Source organism: Diabrotica undecimpunctata, chromosome 6 (assembly GCF_040954645.1).
Source record: "Diabrotica undecimpunctata isolate CICGRU chromosome 6, icDiaUnde3, whole genome shotgun sequence".
In the NCBI taxonomy this organism is placed as follows: domain Eukaryota; kingdom Metazoa; phylum Arthropoda; class Insecta; order Coleoptera; family Chrysomelidae; genus Diabrotica; species Diabrotica undecimpunctata.
In genome coordinates, this window is record NC_092808.1 from 136,633 (window position 1) to 159,223 (window position 22,591).

General features: G+C 30.8%; 1 protein-coding gene across 1 annotated transcript in view; it reads right to left on the minus strand.

The window, feature by feature from the left end:
* Positions 1-1,394: 1,394 nt before the first annotated feature.
* Ziz (dedicator of cytokinesis protein Ziz) overlaps positions 1,395-22,591 on the minus strand; it is a 33,996-nt gene continuing 12,799 nt past the window's right edge. Inside the window, exons 11-20 of the mRNA XM_072533927.1 lie at positions 21,840-21,986; positions 20,874-21,519; positions 19,075-19,572; positions 17,956-18,219; positions 17,406-17,687; positions 16,952-17,160; positions 16,271-16,822; positions 12,284-12,494; positions 11,271-11,562; positions 1,395-11,169 (exon numbers count right to left, since the gene is read on the minus strand). Of these exons, the coding sequence (XP_072390028.1) occupies positions 10,935-11,169; positions 11,271-11,562; positions 12,284-12,494; positions 16,271-16,822; positions 16,952-17,160; positions 17,406-17,687; positions 17,956-18,219; positions 19,075-19,572; positions 20,874-21,519; positions 21,840-21,986 (3,336 nt within the window). The 3' untranslated portion in view covers positions 1,395-10,934. The remainder of the gene's footprint in view (positions 11,170-11,270; positions 11,563-12,283; positions 12,495-16,270; positions 16,823-16,951; positions 17,161-17,405; positions 17,688-17,955; positions 18,220-19,074; positions 19,573-20,873; positions 21,520-21,839; positions 21,987-22,591) is intronic.

Here is a 22,591-nt window from a genome sequence, read left to right on the forward strand (position 1 = left end):
AAAATGAAAATAAGAACTTTAGGAGTAAAATATTTGAGGCAGATAGAATATTTCAGAAGGCAAAATAGACCAATCGTATTATTACTTGTTCTTGTATTTTTTAAAGATTCTTAATCTTAATGCATTTTTTGAAAAATTACCAAGATAGAAAAAGTATTTATTTCAATGAGATACGCCTAAAACAATTTTACTGGAAGTGATTTGGGAAATTGTTTTTTTGTTGTAAGTTATTTGTTAATAAAAATTTCCGGTCCACTTGGAAAAATTAAAAAGATATATACATTTGAATTTGAAAAAAAATATATAAAATCAAAAAAGGTTTGGTGCGGTAGAAATAAAAAAAAATAAAATAGGTTTATGCTCTGCTTATAAGGGGTAAACCGCTCGCCTATATCAAGAGAAACCTATGTACTAAGTTTTAAGAGGCTTGTACTGGTTCTTTTAAAAATAGCCAGACATATTGATGATGAAGTATGTATAACTTCCACTAAGAAATAAATATTGACCTCTTTCAGGATTTCCTCCTAAAGCTATCGGTTTACTAATAATTGATTTTTTAAATTAATTTTATGCACTATGGCGGGAGTAGATCTTCGCCTGGCACTTCTATCCGAAAATTTGCAATAAATTCAGTGCTATATTGATCAAAAGCGGATCTTTTTAAATTTAATATTTCGAAAACCGTTCACTTTAGAAAAAAAAATCCTCAAAGGGGTCCATTTTTATTCTACTTGGACATTTCCCTGTCACCTTTTTTATTTTGACGTCATCTATGTGACCATAATGACGTCATTGATAGTTTTTTAACTGGAAATATGTATATTGTAATACATCATTGGAAAGGTCTTTTAATTGTCTATTTAGCAGTATTAAAGGTTTTTAGATTTACTTCAAAAATAAGTTCGATGGCATCATCACTCTAATACGGATGGCGCTAAAAATATGAAACTAACCTGGTGCAACCTAGTAAACGAAAAACCTAGCAAGCATGAAGAAACCTATTTGCCCAAATACAATACCAATAGTCATTATACCATATATGTTTAAAGATTAGGATTTTTTCTTCAAGAAAAACAAACGGCATAAGGATATGATAAAGATCTATTGCACTAAAGAGAGTTCATTCTTACACCAATCGCACCTTTTAGATCCATAACAATTACAATTTATTAATTATCAAGATCAGAATAGTTAACTAAGATTTTTTATTTTTATGGCTAAATTATGATACAGTTGCGCCAAATGTATGCAACTTAAATTACTTCAAATCGATTTCACAGCGATGCCATGTTAAAATTTCTTCCCTCACCTAAAAGAAAAAAAAGTATATTTTCTTATAGAAGTTTTAGTGGCGTGAGAATGCAAGTTTTGCATTTCTAAATAAAAAATATCAGTTAGTCTTAAACAATATTTATTTCTTAAACAACTTATTAAAATTATTGGCAAATATAACAAATTCACGATTGTAATACACAAATGTAGGTAGTTTTAGTACACAAGTTAATAATATAAAAAATAAATTTTGTAAAATATACAATTACCTAAAGTAAAATGGTCTAGCTAATAATAAACCATCACTTTGAAATAAATATTTTTAATGTTTACATACATACAACCTTTACGTGTATATTATAAAGGCTAATTAATAAAGAATGGGAAATTACTGACAATCAAACATATTATGAGCGTTGAGCGCTGATTTAAATAAAAAACTTTTGATTAGTCCAAGTCCGTCCATTAGACCGTCAGATAGAAATTATGATAACTGTTGCATTTAATAGGAATAAACAACACTTTTAATTAAAAATACTGGTTGAGTTTACCGAAAGTACAAGTTGAATATAGCCGCAAATGTCAAGCGTGGAACAAAAAATTTCGGTTTAACAGTGTTGGCATGTTTTTATAATGTAGATGATGTATGCTTCAAAATACAAAAAGATAAAGGTTTAGAAAAGTACATTTTGTTTATATTATGTTATGAATTCTGCAATTTTTTATTTATATAAAACAAGAATGAGTAAATATTTGTTTCTTTGGAGATTAATTGCAGTTAATTATTAGAATTTCTTTTTTGGCAATTACCCTTTAATAGATTTGGCAATGGTCAAATCAGCAAATGCCAGATTGCAACAGATGTTTGCAATTAATCTGGAGAGAGACAAATATTTACTCGTTATTGTTTCATATAAAATGAAAATTGCAGAATTCATAAAATAGTATAATCGATATGTACTTTTTAAAAGTTTTCTCTCTTTATATTTGAAACATACAACAGATGCATTCTAAAAACAACCCAACACTGCCAAACTGAAATATTTTAATTCTTGGTTGACATTTGCGGCTATATTCAGCTTGTACTTTCGGTAAACTCAACCAAAATACTTTACTAAAAATTTAGATATAAGACAAAATGTGCTGCTAAAAATAAAACCCATTCTTTATGAATTAATCAATTAACTTATTATGTTACTCGAACATAAGTAGATACTTCCTAGTATGATCTAATGTAAAGAAACATGTAACACTTCAATGTGTCCTACTTTAGAGATCGAGTCCTACTTTTTTAATCAATTTAGTATCATTCTTCAACGTGGACGTGGCACATTCGTGAAAAAAAAAAAATTAGAAATTGCAGTTTTGATTTTGACAAGGATGATGACACGTTTCAGTCTTAGCAACTTATAAAATATGTAAATACATTATGGGCAAAATAAAATATTCTCTATATACTTTTCTTGCATATCCCTGTTATGGAAAATATTAAACGGGTCACATTTGCAAACGACACGGCAATTCTAACAGTCGGCCAAACATTCGGAGAAACAACGATACCTCCAAAATGCAGTAAACAAAACAGACACTTGGAATAATAAATGGCACGTAAAAGTTAATGAAGGAAAATCTGCTCATATCGATTTCACTTACAAAAAACTAAATAATCACTCAGACTAAACAATTAAATTGTCCCGTATAAGAAAACAGTTAAATACCTAGTATCGTACATTTGGATAGCAAATAGTGACAAGAACATAAAAAAACTCAAAAACTGAAATTGAAAGAAATTGTATTGGTTATTAGTTGGAGCTCATAACTTACAATCAAAAACAAGGTATTAGTTTACAAACAAATACTGAAACCAATATGGTCCTATGGTCTACAGATATGGAGCTGTACTAGTGAGAGTAACCATGCTTGCCTTGAGAGTCCAAAACTCAAACTAAGAAACATAGTCAACGCTCCGTGGTATATCTGCAATAAAGACATACAACGGGAACTCCGTGTAGTAACATTGCAAGTTACAAGACATTGTCTCTTTTTGTCTATAGAGATACTTTTAGTTCTTAATGAAATGCAAAGAAGCAATGTAAAGGGTATAAATCTAAAAATTTTTTGTATCTGGACACAATTTTTCAACTTGTGATCAAAACTTTGGTGTTTATATATATTTCATACATCCGTTTTTTATACGTCAACGCACCATTCTAGCAGAAACGACATCAGTCTCGACTTGCTGTCATAAATTACATCTTAATATAAATACCCATTCCATTCGAAAACCACATGAGTCATCGACTGATGTTGATTCGGCGCGGAATTGTCATTTGTAAACAAAACAATAAGATGGCTGCAATAAATAACACGAATAATGATCTGAATTTTGAAAAAATCTAATAAAAAAAGAGGTAATAAAGACAATTATAAGTCAGAAATTATTAAGAAAGCGAGGTTGTGTGAGGAAGAATATGAAAATTATATAAAGGTAATGTTGAGCCTGCAAGAAAATCAGCAGGAGACTGTCGGTAAGTTTTAGGGTTAAGATAGTTTTAAAACGTAAAATTATTATATATTTTTTGTAGTTGTCGCTTTAAGTCCTTTGAAAAAGTTAATATGGATGTAAGGGCTGAAATACTTGCCAAATTCAGAAGCATGCTTACCAAGAATGCACAAGAATTCATACTTACAAGGGCTTATGGAAAAGTGTGAAGTAAAAAAGAGACGACCTCGAAATGAAAATCCAAACAATAGAAGATATAACAGCTACTCCGTGATAGGCTCGGGTGGCAAAATTATTGTTTGCAAAAAAGCTTTCATGGGTATTCACACTGTAAGGCATAAAAGAATTCGAAGAATTTCTGAGCTTCTTGTACAAGGAAAAGCACCACTAGATAAACGTGGAAAAAATATTTCAGGGAATACAAGTCTGAAAATTTAATAGAACAGATTAAGACTCATATTGGGAGTTTTTCCACATAATTTCACATTACACAGGGAAAGAGAAGCATTACTAAGAGAAGGACAAAAAATTGAATGTGCGAATTATGTATGACCTATTTTGTGCCAAATTTCCTAATAATAATAATAATTCAGTGAAGTATAAATTTTATCTAAAGATTATCCAGGTACATTTTTCTCTATCTTTTGTACGTCCACAAGTAGACACTTGCCGTGAGTGTGAACAGTTAGAAATAAAAATTAAGAATTCATCTTTAAACGAGACAGCGATGCGCGTGGCCGTTACGGAATTATCTGTACATAAAAGACGTGCAAAGAAGTTCTACAATAATATGGAAAAAATTGCAGAGATATGCAAGACAGATGACATTGTATGCGGCCTGACGTTTGATTATATGCAAAATCTTCAACTTCCACTTATTCCTGTACAGGAGACTTTTTACTTACGTCAACTAACCTACAACGTCTTTGGAATTCACAATATACAAAAAAACCAAGGGATGTTTTACACCTACCACGAGGATCAAGCTAGAAAGGGTCCCAATGAAGTTGCTTCACGATCAAAATCGGAATCATACTGTAGTGGGATTTCTACTTTCGTTAGTAGATACTGGAAGTTTTAAAACACTAAAACAGTACTTTCCACAACGTGGCCATTCCTTTTGCCGAACGATAGAAACTTTGCGGCAATAAAAAGGGTCATAAAAAACTTTGACCGTGTTTATCACCGAAAAAAAATATACAGAAATGATAGTAAATTCTACACGACACAAAAAGTTTCTTGCTAAAATGATGGAAGCATCGAATATTTTTGAATTTAAAAAGTGGTGGCCTAAACCTTACAAAAAACGTGTTTGTCTAAAAATCACTTTCCAGATTTCAAACTACTACTATTATTATTATTCTTCAAACCAACCAGAGACTGTAACAGTACCGGAATATATTAATGGTTTTATCACTAACAACTTTAAACTTAAAATAAGTGATAGAATTCCATTTTTACCGGCCTATCCGGATGGTAAAGTACCAATTAATAAAAAAAAATTGAAGATATACGCAAGTTCATGGACTACATACCAGAGGAAAAAAGATAATTTTTTACTGATGCAATTAATGATGATTGATGCTTATACTTTGTTTGACAGACAATAAAATTTCCAAAATAAAAAATTTTTTTTTCTGTTCTGAAACATGTCACTTTTTTTTAAAACCATAATATGACATAAGAAAAACAATTGTTACAAAAAATGTATAATGCATAATGTACAGAATATTGAAATATTATTGCAACAATTAATTTTACAGCAGTTTTTCTTACAGCGCTTAAACAACAGTTTATTGTGATTTACTCAGAACTATAATTTCCGACTCATGTTGTTTCTGAAATGACCGATTCATTTGTGTCAGACGACTGGATAAACGTAATAAACATCTCAAAGAAAAAGGGAGCCTAAATTTTGTACTCAAAAAATAGAAAAAAATTATTTTTTCAGTACTAAAAAATTGGAGCACGACACCGTAAATAGAAAGCAATTACAGGAGAAAAAGTAGAATGGCGTAAAATTTCCTGGATTCAGTTATGACAATCTGAGCCGAGAAAAAGAAATATCTAATATCATTGTTAAAGTACGTGTCTCCTATTCAACACGACCATTTTAAAAATCTCAAGTGGACCAATGAGATGGATACGGGTCTAGCACAGATTCAAGATGAAGAGACGGAGCAATACTTACTTTTCGGTTCAAAATATTTTTAGGTTTTGTTAGTGCAAAAAACGCCTATACAAAATTTTTTCCTTTTTTTTTTTAAATAAAGCTAATTTGGAAATCATTTTTTTTGCTTTATTCTAACCTGAATTATTTTAGTTCCTCCTATCAAAAACCCCAAAATGCAGTTATGTTACTTCATTTCGAAATTTATATAACTGATTAACTTTGCCCTCAATTATCTCAAAAAGTGAATTTGTTGTATAGTCATTTCTGGTGCTGAGCCACTAACTTTCAGTTGGCTATGTGGAAAGATGTGAAGTGTTTTTTGTCCCAATTCATCATGGTAATATGCCTCGAGATAATAAGTGTATATATTCCATATTTACTTTTTATCATTTAAAAAATAAATTGTGGACTATACATGACGAAACTCAACGCTGAGTTGGAATAACAAAAGTAGATTGATAGCAAATTATTTTGAGGCTAGAGCATTGGATCGGCGTCAAAGGGCAAGAGGCTATAGGAACGTGCGGAAGAAAAATATTTTGAGATTATTTTGTGACATTTATAAACTTTGAAGAAGAAATACATTTAACCAATTGTAAAAACATGCAAAAAAATATAACTGACAAAACTCAATCACACAACTAAAACCGAAAAAAGTAAGAAAAATATTCCAAACCTCTCTCCACACACAAGAAAAATATTTAAATGATCACGCCTGAAGTATCTAACAAATGTTTTCGTAACCTTTTATTTTGGCATATCATGCAACAATGTGTTCATTGAATTAGAAAAATAGAAAAACGAGAAAAACTAAACTATAAAAATATACAATAATTACAAAAGTAAACTTAAAAAATATCTTTTTCTTTTATAAAAGATTGTTTTTGTCATAAAATAATCAATAAGATAACATTAATACAGTTTTTTTGGTAAAATCGATAAACAATATTACATAATATCCACTTAAAAACAACATCAATTAAACAAATAAACATACAGTGTGGCGGAAAATGTTGTTGGTGAGAAAATTATAAAAGGTATAGATTTCAGACTTCTACATATTAAAGGTAAATTTAAAATACGTCTTGTTACTGAGAATATTCGTTAAATAGTACACGGAAACTTGGAAAGAACGAGCATTTATCCTTTCTGATGTGTTATAATACGGTATGGTTGTTTAAAAAGGTTAAGAATACTGTAATGCGAGTAATAACGATAAAGTTTGTAAAATATATAAATAGTTGCCTTTTATAGTACAGTTGTACTAATACTAACCACAAAATCTGAAATCTAAAAATTTTTGCAATTTCGAGCACCTTGCACTTTCCCCCCACACTGTATACGGTGTGAATAAGCTGAAATGAATACAGGGGAAGACTTTACTAAATTTGAAAAAGTACAAAGGCTACACACCTACATTATACCGTATAAAACATTTAATTATTTCCTATCCTAAGTGTAGAGTAATTCTTGTACTAAAATTATTAATTAATTATCTTGTGCTGGATAGAAAAACAACTTACAACAGTTTGTTGGTTATGTTATTCGTGTAACGATAATTTTCCGCTCTCATAATAAGTAACTCTTGAGTGAATTGGGGAGTTTGTAATAACTGTATCGAATTAAAAAGAATCGATTTATATAAAGTAATGGTATACAAAAACTATGTGAGATAACAGATTGATTTTGCAGTAAATTGATTGCATCATACCAGATTATAACAAATTATAGAAGTTTATTTTATAAAAAACATATTTTATAACATAACAAAAGGCTTGGATAATGTTAAATAACTTAAATCTAATATTCTCTGTCAGCAATCAATTTGTTTCTTATTATTATATCAAAAGCTCGGTGTTATTAAAAATACACCAAAATAACAACTTGGATTTAGATTAAAGCCAATTTTTATGCGAAATATCTCAGTTCTAAGAGCAACTAAGGATATTTAATTAAAAAATATATTAGAGTCTCTAAATTTAATCTTTTAGATTATTCATTTAACATACAATACTGAGTCGGGCCAAATATAGGCAACTCACAGTGCTTTATTGTAGTGCTAATTGCTTTTACTGCTAAATATTTTGGATTTAAACTGGAAGGGACCAAATACAATTGGCACATAACCTTGATATTAATTATTTTTATTTTTTGTCCTATAAGTGCTAATTAAATTATTACATCCAGCTTTATCGTCTTTAAATAAAAAATGTTTACTAATTATCACAATTTAACAAGGTAAACAGTATAGTAGTATTGAAAATATTAATTCAAAATAAACAAAAATTACAAAAGTGATATTGGGAATATTATTTAACATGAAAATTATCTATTCTTATCAAAATTTCATTGACATTCATTGATTCGAAATGTTTTTTATTTATTTTAAATAGAATAAACTCGCTCATTCGCTCAAGAGTTGAATATTTCCAAATTTTTCGACCAAACAAACGTACGGCTGGTTTAAAAATGAAAATAAATAATTAATTGCTTGTATAGAAAAGAAAAAGTACAAAATAATTATGTATATACATAACTGTGCATAACAATATACAAATTGAACTAAGTAATTGATTTACAATCATACATTTTGCTTTAAATATTCTAACGTCATGGGTCGGTATTGGTTCGCTAAACCGCGGGAAAAATTTTAATAGTATTGTCCGGATTTATTACTATTATTAATTCGTCTGCTCAGAGGAGCATGATGGAAAATTGCAACAAAACAAAATTAATGTAAAGAGGAGTGAATGTTTTCAACAGTCATTTGCACAGTTAAACTCATTATTTTTTGACGTTGCAATTTTCCTTCGTGTACTTCGTACGAGGTAAATTATTAATTGTAATAAGCTTACATTTTTATTATTTTTTTAATTCCCTACATTCTTTTCTATCCTGACAATATGGCAACGCTGCGCAGAAATGACAATGTCAAAATTGAATGACGTCCAACACAGTACTGAATAACCGACCAATAGAACATTCCCAAATCTGTTATTTTTAGATTTAGAACGGACTACCTAACCTCTGACGTGACAATGGACGGGGGTTTTAAAAACCTTTCCAAACATTTTAAATTTGTGTATATTTGTCCCATAAGAAATTGGAAATATTGGTTTTTTTTTAATTGTTTGAAGAATAAATAAGGACTTTTGGTTATGAACATTCATCTGTGCGATTGGTATTATTTGTTGTTGGTGAATTTGTGAGGTAAGAATATCAAAGTATTAAGATATTTACTATGAATGTTCATATTTTAAGGGTATGTTATTGTTTGAGTAAAACTTTAGTTATTTTTTTTACCGTATTTCAAGGATATTTCAAAATAAGTCAATCAATCATTGAATTTATTTACGAAGTTGAATAATATTTAAATTATCGTTTTATTCTTTTTTAGTTGCCAGTAATTTTATCCTGTAAAAGACTAAAGATATTCGTTTTCTCGTAGTTTAAGTTGTAGTATAACATTCTGTGGAAACCTTTTTATCAAATTGTCATAATGATTGTTTTTTGAATGTTGTAATAATTTTTGAGTTTATTTTTTAGATCTGGGCATATAATCGCTAGTAAACATATGTTGAAGATCTCCAGTATTACTGAATTTTTCAGTAATGACAACAAAACGACTATAAACTATTTAACTACGAGAAAACGAATATATTTAGTCTTTTAGGGGACAAAATCACTAGCACTTAAAAAAAGAATAAAACATTAATTTAAATATTTTTTAACTTCGTAAATAAATTTAATGATTTATTGATTAATTTTGAAATAACCCCAATAAAAACAACAAAATACCTTGAAATAAAGTAAAAAATAATTAAAGTTTTAATCAAACCATAACATAACCTTAAAATATAAACATTCATAGTAAATATTCATTCATATTCATTCATAGTAAATATCTTAATCCTTTGATATTCTAACCTCACAAATTCACGAACAAAAAATAATACCAATCGCACAGAATGAATATTTCCAATTTCTTTTGGAACAATTTAGAAATGTTTGGAAAGGTTTTTAAAATTCTCGCTCATTGTAACGTCAGAGCTTACGTAGTCCATTGTCCTTGATAATTATGTCGGTAGGCGGAGCTAATAATGCTGTTGAGAGGAAATTTTACCACAGTTCAGAATCTAATACCCATATAGTGTTCCTGACTATGCTAGGGGATGTAAGAGTCCAAGGAAGCATTGCAACAAATAGTTATACACAATTCAGTGGAAATTATTAAATGAATTCTGTCATATGCCTATTTGAAGTCAACGAAAACTAGCTTTATAGTTCAGGATAACAACCTTTCTGTCTACCAACTTGATTGTGCGCGGGAAAGCAAACAATCTACCAATAATAAATAAAAATAATGACACTTTCATCAAGGGATAGAGCAAAATGTGGGTTTATAAAACTCTTTGAGGTAAGAAATAAAGTACGATACTTTCAAGTATCTCAAAACGTTTTGTACTTTTGTACATATTTAAAAATTATAAAATATATAAAACATAAATAAATAATTCCATCTTATAGACTGTCATAAATTATCAAAAGAGAGTATTTGTATAATTCGAGTAAAAATTATAATGGATAGGTCTGCTTTAAGGTGCAACTTAAAAATGCCGGTGTTGCATGAACAGAGCCGGCTTGGTATATTTGTTATAGAATTTAGAGTTTTAAACCAGAGGAGTATAAAACTTTGTTTTTATATTGTAGCCAGTTTAGAAAATCCGCGAAGGAATTTTTTTTTAATTTACCATCTTCAGAGCGGAAACAGTATTAGAAATGTGAAACTTTTCATAATTTCCGTTTTGGGAATCATTTTTGCAGAAAAAATTTATTTTAAAGCACAAAATTAATCTTTTACTGCCTAAGCTGTTCACGAATATTTGAAAGTAAGTAAAAAAACTAGGAAAATCATTTTTAAGCAACACCATAAAGGACCTATCCGATATTTCGAAGGCATGTATGATCACTTATGTTTTAATACTTTCAGGCTGTACTCGAATTGTGTGATGTACCCGTTATGGCGCTGAACAATGCCATGCTATTCCTCTTGAAGCTTCCCATTTCGTCGTGCGGCCAAAGTGTTTCTCCAAACAAAGTCGACAAGGAGGAACATAGCTTTTTGTAGTTTTGGCGCAGCACTTCTTGGTACTCGATCTGTTCCGATTTTATTAATTTGCTGTTTATTTGAAGTGCCGAATAGCATATTTTTAGGAATTCCCTGAAAAATAAATGTTGCTGCAAAAACGATCTGTCTCTTAATGCCTTCCAGCAATAATTTCTTCACTAATTACTTTTTATACCATTTTAATAATTTCTTACCTAAATATATCTTTTAATTCTTCGACTTTTTCTTCGGGATACATATTCGACAGAGCAGGATCGAGGAAAACGCTAGCATAAGCCAAGGGGCCGGCGTTTACTTGGACACAAACGCTGCCTTGCAATCGTAATTGTAGCTTTTTGGGATCAGTAGGTTGAGTGAAAACCACATCTTCTAATTCGGCCACGCGGCTCTGCATCTCGTCTATGGCAACTTCGATCGGAGTCAGTTCTGTTTGTCGAACGCCTTTGACTACGATTCTCTTCTTTACGTATGGAAATGAGTAGGATGCTACAAACAAATATGTAGTATATTGCAAGTTATCAACCAAAAGAACAAATATCGCAGAAAAATCTTTGAAGAAAATAACTTTCTTAGAACACTATTAACTTTTGACTGAATATAGCAATCTATAACTAAAAACAATTGAGACGTAAATAAGACGTCAAATATTTTACACTCTTACATATCAAACATATACTTCAATATTAAACAAGAAGATGCTATACAATTTTAAGAGGTGAGTCAAAACGCTAGTTACGGTCCTGTACCTTCTTTTACGTGTGGCATTTCCATATTAACAAGCTTTAGGTATTTAAATTTTCCAGTTAACTGACAAATGACAAAAACTAAACAAACTGTCAAGAATCATATTAAAGTTCAATCAAAAGTATCTCATAAATAAAAGAAAATAATTGGCGTTTTTGCTCGTTCATATAGTAGACTAGTAATACAATTTTGTGACCACCAGACTTAAAAATATTTTAAAGACCCACTATTAATCATAAAAGTAGCCCTTACATGATAGGTTCGCAGTATTGGCACGTATAATCAATAATAGTCCAGACTGGAGATTCAGTTGGCCATACATGATTGATAATAGATTTGTATATTTGTTCCTATTAATTATGCAACCAGTAATACAACTAGTAATGCTGGATCTGTGTGAAATTCTTTAATAAACTTATTTTGACGACTACTTTAAAATATCTACGATCTTAATACGACTTACTTGTTAATATAGTTCTTCTTTTCCATTGCTCTTCCGGATTTCCTCTCGCTTTTCCTTCTTTCGTAAAAGGAGTTTCGAACATAAAACAGTTAATGTCATGGTTGTGCTCGAATTCCGTCTGCCTTTCTTCGAGTTCGTGTTTTTCGAAGTACGGAATGACGTGCGTTACTTGTACATAGGCTATTTTAGGATCCAGCTCAGCTTTACAAACCTAAAACGAATAAAATATTAAAGATATACAATGTATTAATTTTCAGTTATCAAATTTCTTGTTTTCGGATTTAAACGTTAAGATTTTTGCGAGTGTACACACTGGAATCTACTTGACTCGAAAAATCCAATAATTACGTTGTTACTTAACTTAGCTTTGTTTATTGATAAGAAATTAATACAAAAGTATTTTTTATAAGTCAAAGATAAAAAAATATGTCAATATACACATAAATATAAAACATAGAAACAGTGTTTTAACTAATATAGTTGACAATTACAACAAATTAAAATTGGAAGTAAATTCTCCTCATATGTAAAAAAGGCATTCACTATAAGGTAACTCTTAATTTTTGCCTTGAACTGATGAAAATTAAGAGCTTTTATTCTAGCTGGCGCTAAGTTGTAGAATTTTATGGCTAAATACCTTGAACCATTTCTGGATCTCTCAAGTCGGTCAAATTCTGGTATAAGATTATTGTTGTATCTGGTGGGATGATTATGAAAATGTACATGTGCATTGTATTGGCTAAGATTTTGTTTAATGTGCAACAAACACTGCATAATGTATACACAAGGTAAAGTTAAAATTTTAAAAGCTCTAAAGGTGTTTCTACAGTCTGATCTATAACAGAGCCCAGAGATAATACGAAAACACTTTCCTTGTTGTCCAAATACTTTATCAATATGACAAGAGTGATCCCAGGAGAGAATAGCATTATGTCAGATGAGAATGGAAATTACTATAATAAGCTGTTAAAATAGTTTCCCTGGAAGTCACTTGTACAAGGTTCCTGAAAAGGAAAAGTTGTCGGGAAAGCTTTTTCGATAGATTAACTATATGTGGTTCTCAGGTTAATTGCATCCAAATGTACCCCCAGGAACTTCGCCTCGGTTGCACATTGTGGTAGAGCAACGTTTCCAATACCAGTGTTATTTCTTAAAGTAAAATTAACACTTTGTGATTTAGAGTTGTTCAAAGAGAGACTGTTAGTTAAAAACCAATTAAATACGTTTTTTTTTTCAGATGTTTGGTAATCAAGGATGTCAAAATATTTAAGCGATACGAACTGCTGCTTATTGCTAGTACTCTGAAAGAGAAATTGTAATTAAATTAAACAATCTCTTTCGGTCTATTTTTTAGTCTAAAGACTATAAAGTGTAAACGCATACCAAAAATAGATCACTTGAGAAAGGCACTCTGTCGAAACAGCTGTAGTGATAAGATTTTATAATAAATTTTGTGGAAGTTTTGAAAACATAGTTTTCAGTGTTTTATTGTTACATAAAATGAATTTCCATCAAGTAACGGTCGAATCCATAAGTTATTTAAAAAGTAATAATGTGACTTAAATTAGATGGTAGATGGTAACAAAATAAATAGATGGGAACTTACATCTAAGTGCACAAGACAGATAGAAAATGCACAAAACCTGATATCCTCGGTCTGATAGACGAAAAGCTGTCACAGGAAGAAATGAAAAATAATCAAAGCTAAACCATTATAAATATAACCATCACTTCAAAAACAACGATAAAAAACAAAAACTTTGTCGTGCTAAAGGTTAAGTGACCTCTGGAAGTAAAACGAATTCCCGAACAATTAAATATTTTGATTAATATATAAACTGTATATATTTAAGTATAAGATCTGAATAACTTTGGTAATAAATATTCCACCAAAAATAAAATATGTTACATTTACTCATTAAAGAGGTATAATGAAGTAAATTTATTCACTAAATGGGGCTAAGGGAGCTCCGAGACTAAAATAAATTCCCGAACAATTGAAAATTTTGCGACTAACTTTATTAGTGACTAACGTAAGGACCAAATTTTGGTAATACATATTACACCAAAAGTAAAATATGTCACATTTACTCACCAAAGGAGGCTAGAAGAGTACATTTACTCACTAAAGAGGACTAAGGGAGCACCGAGACTAAAATAAATTCCCGAACAATGAAGTATTTTGTGGATAAGTGTATTTGTAAATATAACAACTGAATTTTCATAAAAAATATTCCACCAAAAGAAAAATATGTTACATTTACTCATTAAAAGAGCCTAATGGAGTACACTTACTCACTACGAAGGGCTAAGAGAGCTCCCAGACCAAAATAAATTACCGAACAATGAAATATTTTGTGAATAAGTGTATTTGTAAATATAAAAACTGAAGGTAAAAGAAATAATAAGTTAGACTTACTCACAATCAATTTAATTTAACTAATCGGACGACCGGTTTCGCTTTCTATAATATGCAAAGCATCTTCAGGTCACGATACAAAGTTAAAATGCTGAAAATAATAATCCCATATTAGGGTGTTGTCCAATAAAGATAAAAACAAAGATAAAAACATAGGTAGGTGATATAAATTATATAAATTACAGTAATTATGCCAATATTACATGTCTGTGGTTTTATAAATGAATAAAATGTTTAAGCAGACAAGGTACGACCCACAAATTGATAACATAGTCTATTAAACTGTATAAATAAACCAATAAATAAACATTACTTACATGCCGGTACTCTATTAGTTGCTGGTTGAAAGAACATGGTTCAAACTATCTTGGATTGTAGATTGGATAGCTCAGGTCAACTATTGTAATTTTGCTTTGCATATTATAGAAAGCGAAACCGGTCGTCCGATTAGTTAAATTAAATTGATTGTGAGTAAGTCTAACTTATTATTTCTTTTACCTTTTGAAATGGACTCACACAAGCAACACATTCATGATTTGAATAAAAACTGAATTTTGATAAAAAATATTCCACCAAAAGAAAAATATGTTACGTTTACGGATTAAATGAGCCTAATGGAGCACATTTACTCACTACAGAAGACTAAGAGAGCTCTCAGACTAAAATTAATTTTCGAACAATTAAATATTTTGTGGAATAACTATATTTGTAAGTATAAAGGTCGTGGCATATTATCATGCACGTTGCGTTTCCAGCCCGTAGCGTTTAGTTACCGAAAAATATCATTTAAATGGTTTTAAATATGAACAATTCACACTGTTGGTACATATAATGCAAATTAGGAGTCCGTCATTTTCTCCTCGTTATATTTAGATATTTGTTTGATTTTGATACAGAGTATTTAAAAAAATAATTTTTGAGGCTATTTTATCATTTATGCATGTATTTTTATTGCTTTGTGACAATTAAACACGGAAGTGATAAACAATTAGGACTTTTGCACGAAAGTGATACTTCTTCTTTTTTTAAAAATACTCTTTGGTTTGATATTTAAAATTTAATAGTACAAGTTAAAATGGATTTCGAAAAATTAATTGAACTCGTACGAATTGAAGAAATTTTATATAAATACAATGATAAATGCTATTATGATGCCAATAAAAAACAAAATATTTGGAAAAGCGAGAACACATCTTCACCGCACCAAACTGACACGTTCTATGTATGAAAATGTGAACGCGCAGTCCGATTGCTGGACTGGAAACGCTACCTGCCGGAAACTATACGTGCATGATAATATGCCGCGACCTTAAGGGCCGAATTTTGGTAACTAACATTCCACCAAAAGTAAAATACGTTACATTTACTCATTAAATGAGCATAATGGAGCACATTTACTAACTACAGAGGCCTAAGAGAGCTCCTAGACTAAAATAAATTCCCCAAAAATTGAATATTTTGTGTTTTACTATATTTGTAACATTAATGATTGAATTTTGGTAAAAAATATTTCACCAAAAGTAAAATATATTTGTCTTGCAATTTGAAAATCAATTGTATATACATACCGGAGTTGAATCTTGAATCATTTTCACAGCATCCGACCCAAATTTATCACAATATTTCTTATATAATCTTTCGGAAATCTCACTAAGCGCCGTAACTTTCGGTTCTTTGTAGATATATTCAGTGCAGTTTTCATCTTCGAAATAAGCTTGTCCGTAAAAACCAACTCGGTAATACCGGCCCAAAAGTCTTCTACCGCTTTTATTGGTTTCGATAATCTTTTCGTAATTATCCGCCAGAGAACTGTAACATTTCCTGAGCATATCGTAGTCCCGTTTTTTCTCGTGAATTGGAATTATAAGTCTGTACAATTCGCCTAGAACTTCGTATCGCTCAGCTTTATCCAAGTATTCCGCACACCGTTCGAGCTGTTCTTGAAGAATAAACTCAGTATATTGGACGTCTTGTACACCGGAATCGAGCTTTAAACCTTTTTCGTCCTTTGGGATGTTTGAAGATATGAGCTCGAACTTTTCGGCGCCCCAATTCTGTATCTTCTTCAGCTTTAGGTACTCCGCCATTAAGGCAGCTATGTGTAATTGACAACAGGCGGCCTAAAAATAATAAAATCGTAAATATACAAAAGATACACGAACAAAAATATTGTAGAACGAACGTTTGGTCCTTCGAGCAGGATAAGTAAAAAGTCTTACTAAAACTCTTTAAAAACTGTGTACAAGTACCTCCGAGTAATTTCCATCTCTAATGTGATGTCTGGTCATGGTTTCTAACCAAGTATGCCTTAGTTCGGGCGTTGAAGCGTACGAACTGGCTAAACTATACTGTAAATCGACAAGCATTTCGGGGTCTTGATGGTGTTCTCTCATTTGAACAGTCGCCATCAAAACAGTCCTTACGCGTTTTGTTAGATCCTTTACTTCAACGGGAAACCCTAAAAAATTATACTGATTAATATCTAATTAATGAAATGTGAAACGTATAGTATTTTTGCTACAACATTTTCGTCACCCGTTAATTCTTACTGATCGTACAAATTTAACAAGAATCTAGGATTTTTTAAATGGCGTGAATTCAAAGTTGTTTCACGTGTGTATCTTTCGTGGTTGGATAGTAATTTTTGCAGATTTATCAAACAATCATAACAAAACTGAGCATTAGAATGACGTATCAACTTACCTGTTCCTTTCATGGCTTTATCACTCGAGGCGTAGCTATTGATCAATGAGAGACTTTCTTGAAACCTGGCATTGTTCAATCCCACAATATTACCCAACATCTGAGAAACTGAGATAATTACTTGAAGATGTACGCGGGTGAGACCTTTTCGACCGGTAAATTCGAAATTGCTTCTCATTAGTAAATATAGTATGGCACAAGATTCTTGTCGTATAGAAGCCAATCGACTGTTGCAACATTTAAGTAGTTCGTAACAGAGTCTACCGCAGAGAACAGCGTTTCCTAAAACATTAATATAAATTTTATGAAATGGAAACATGTACCCTATGAATGCGAACAACAAAAAGTTTGACTTATGTTAAATGTTGAGAAGTTTCTAGACTCATTTGATAGTATATTGAATGAATAACTATAAAAAAAATTAAAAACATTTAGTTATAAGACCAAAGGAGATGAGAAACATGCGGAATAGTGGACACAAATAGAAAAGTATGTAAAAACAACTTTTAAAATTAATTTCTGCTATTTTTTATAAAAAATAAATACGTACCTTGAAATAACACAAAAGAAAAGTTGTTAATAAACGCCCTTAGAGCAGCGAAAACATGTTTTAACAAATTTTCGCTCTGTCCGATTTGAATAAACGTCAGATATATATTAAAAATCTTCTTCAGCACCTCGTTTTCGCAATCTGCTAACAACTTTTTCCGAAAATGCATACAGTACAGTCCCATACAGTCTAAAGTAATCATGCCAATTTCTCCTGACAGGTGTTGCTCCAAAATTGCTTGCTGTTGTCGTTGTACCTCATCTTCTACAAAATAATTTAATTATTTGTCTATATTATTGAAGATTGTACAAAAATCATTTGTCAAACTGCATTTGTCACTATAAGGACCGAATTTTGACAAAAAATATTCCACCAAAAGTAAATTATGTTACATTTACTAACCAAAGAGAGCTGAGAGCTGAGCTAACCTAAGAACTGAGTTTTGGTAAAATATTCCGTCAAAAGGAAAGTATGTTACATTTACTTACTATAAGTGTTAAAATGAGTACATTTACTCACTAAATCTAGGCAAAAGGAGCTCTGGGACTAAAATAATTCGCGAACAATTAAATATTTTGTTATTAACTAACTGTATTTGTAAGTATAAAGACTGAATTTTGGTAAGAAATATTGCACCAAAAGTAAGATATATTACATTTACTCACTAAAGAAAGCTAAGGGGGCTTCTGAACCAAAAAAATTCCAGAACAATTGAATATTGTGTAATTAACTGTGTTTGTAAGTATAAGGACAGAATTTTGGTACAAAATATTCCACCAAAAGTAAAATATGTTACATTCACTTACTATGGGGGCTAAATCAGTAAATTTACTCACTAAATCTAGACTCAAGGAGCCCTGGGACTAAAATAATTAACGAACAATTAAATATTTTGTGATTAACTGTATTTGTAAGTATAAGGACTGAATTTTGGTAAATAATATTCCACCAAAAGTAAGATATGATACATTTACTCACTAAATAGTGCTAAGAAAGTTTCTGGACTAAAATAAATTGCCGAAAAATTGAATATGTTGTGATAACTATATTTGTAAATATAAGGATCAAATTTTGATAAAAATTATTCCACCAAAAGTAAAATATGTAAAATTCACTCACCAGATTCCAATAAATTTTCTCTAGGGGTATGTATAAGCAACGTTCCGGTGGTTTCATGATTGATTTCTGAAGGATTCATCCTCGCCGGTAGCGTATGAGCCTTTTTCGTTTTGGGCTTAACAACTTCGGAAGCATTAAGTTTGACAACGTTGATATTTCTCTTTCCTTGATAACGGAAACAATACAAACACAATTCCATAACGGTGAAAAAATTCACGACGTCGGCATCGGTATAGTTGCCCCACCATAAAATCAGCTGATCTTCGTTGATGTACTTGACAACAAAAACGAATATTAGAAGTACGTCTTTCACTTCTTGCGGTTGTAGTTTGTCGTATCTTAAAATGTGCGAGGTAGTTCTGGTGTGGCTTTTCGTGTCTCCGTTCCTGAGATTTTCGTTTTTAGTGATGGTTGTGTCTTGGGAAATAAACGACTGAGCGTCTTCTGATACCGCTGATATGTCGGAATCTATGCTCATCGAATTACCGTTTACTAAAGCTAAAAAACAGATTAGTTACATAAGTTACCAAATAATTACAAAAACTGTTAAGCCAGACACAAACATACAAAAAATATTTTAGAGATCACTCTTTATTGGAATGATACGTTATTGCAAGATTATTCAAGCACGATCTTATCATGAAAATAAACCACTATTTCAAGCGCTACATCTTTTTTCAAAACATTACACGATAGTTTCAAGATATCACGCGATTATAGACAGCAAAACACGATATTACACGATATTTTTAATATACCTATTACACACAAAACAATACACAATTTTAATACATTACACGAAATTATCAAGAAAATAAACCACTTTATCACACGTTACATCCTTTTTCAAAACATTACACGATAGTTTTAAGATATCACACGATTTTATACGGCAAAACACGATATTACACGATCTTTATAATATATTACACGATTTATACAAAACATTGCACAATTTTAATACACTACACGAACTTATTAAGAAAACAAAGCATTTTTTCAAACGTTACATCCTTTTTCAAAACAATACACGATAGTTTGAAGATATAGATAGTAGAATATTTATACAAAATATTACACGCATTAGACTATCTTCGCGCGATTATATACGTATTACATGATCTTTTTAAGATATTACACGATTTATACAAAACATTACACAATTTTAATACATCACACGAGCCTATCAAGAAATTGAACAACTTTTTGAAACTTTACATCCTCTTTCAAAACATGACACGATAGTTGCAAGATATTACGCGATTATATCCGACAAAACACGAGATTGCACAACCTTTTTAAAATATTACACGGTTTATACAAGTATTACGCGATTTTAATACATTACAGGATTTTACCAGTATAATAAATCACTTCTTTAAGACATTACATCATTTTTTTTTAATTTTACAGTCGTTATTGCTTGTTATCGTTACATATACGCTATTACAAGATCTTTTCAAGATGTAATATGATTTATTGAATGTGTTAAATGATAGTATCTAGGCAATAAACAATTCTTTCAAATGATTACATATTTTTTCAAATTATTACACGATACGTCCAAGACTTTATTGCAAATACACATTTTTTTTAATAAATTAACAAACTTTTCAAAGATAGGAAACGACTTTTCAAAACATTACATTACTTTTCAAGATATAACACGGTAGTTTCAAGATATCATTAGTTATCGAAAAAAACACGATACTACACAATTGATTTAGGATATTATATGTAAAACATACAGTTTTGATTACAAAAATCAAAAAATTAATAGAGATATAAACAAAACTTACATTGGCCGGCTATGGCTTCGAAGAAAGCTGAATTTCTGATGTGCATCGGACTGTCTTTGTCGATTTGAAGAGTAAACCTATGGCTTCTTGGAGTGTATTCGCTGGCAGAGCTTTTGCCGAACAAAAACGAACTACTCGAAGACATTCTGTTCATTATACTGCCGCTTTCTTCGTCGTTCGTTTCTTCCTTCACGTCTAGTCTGCTCAAGTTTTCCAACACTATCGTCAACCACGGAAGGTAAAGTAGAGCTATTCGACTCATCTGTCGTTTGTTTTTATACCGGTCGTCGAGTTCGTGTTTAGCTATAAGATTCTTGAGCGTATTGAGAGCAATTTTTCGAACGTGCGTCACCTCGTTCAATGACGTCTTCACTTCTTGTAGCAACAATCCAACGATGAAGTGGTGTTTGCAAAATTCTTCGGATAAGATGAATTCTTGGGTGTTATCTGGCGATCTATTCCTTACGCTCAGTCTGTTGTATTGTATTGGCAAGTTCAACGATACATAATGTTCGTGGTTGCATATTATTTCCAGGAAATTAAATTTATACTCTTGAAGGATCCTGGAATCTCCCGGATTGAATCTGTCGATATAAGATTTAATTACTCTGAAAATAAATCCTCGGTCCACCATCGAAAGACATTTCTGAAAGGTAATAAGATTACTTAATTAAATAAATTGCTTTTACTGCAAAAACCGTACATTATTTTTTATTATATTGTATTATTTTTTCGATATCCCTTTTCTACGCCCATGTGGAACGATCAGAACAATCCACCTGCGACCCCGCTGCGCCGGCTGTCAGTTGGAGCACTTTGGAGTTCGAAGCATGGCCACACCTTATCTCGTTAACACAAATTTCTGTTGACTAGCACACAGTTCACTAGAAAGTATAGTCAGCGACGCGGGGGAGAATCCAGCAGTTATAAAACCCAATATTTTACATTAATAATATTTCTGCTTACCTTTAAGAAAAAAGCCATATTTTTGTTTAATTCTTTTGTTTCCAGTGGCATTTCTTTATATTTATTAAGCACGTAAGGTATCAAGACCTGCATTAAATGTTCCACTCTCTCTATAAACTCCGTTGAAAACCTTTCGTATCGATGCATCTAAAATAGACGAAGAATATTATGTCTTCAATTCAAATATGAATAAATATTCCTTATAAGTTCGATAGAAATATAATAAAAACATGATAATTTCGGGCTAATGCAAGATATTACACATGATTGGAAAAATACGATATTACACGATCTTTTCAATATATTACACGATTTTTTATGACATTAAACGATCTTACCAAAGTAATAAACGACTTATTCTCAAGAAATTAATGTTCAAAATATTAAACAAAAGTTCCAAGACTGTTCGATTTGTTCGAACGATATTACAGAGTATTTCCAAGATATCACGCCTTAATAAAAATAAACGATACTAAATGATTCCTTTCACGGTATTACATTATTTTTACAAGATGCTCCACTAGTTTTTAAGACATTGCACAATATGTCCAAATAAAAAACGACTTTTCAATCTATTTTCAAAACATGATACGATGTTTCAAAATATTACACGATATTACCAAGATAATAAACGACTTTTTTAAGATATTACACGATACTGCCAAGATATCCTGTTTTAATAATAATACACTTTATTACATTTTTAACGTTAATTAGTAATTTTTCAGCAAATGGCATCATTTTTCAAAATA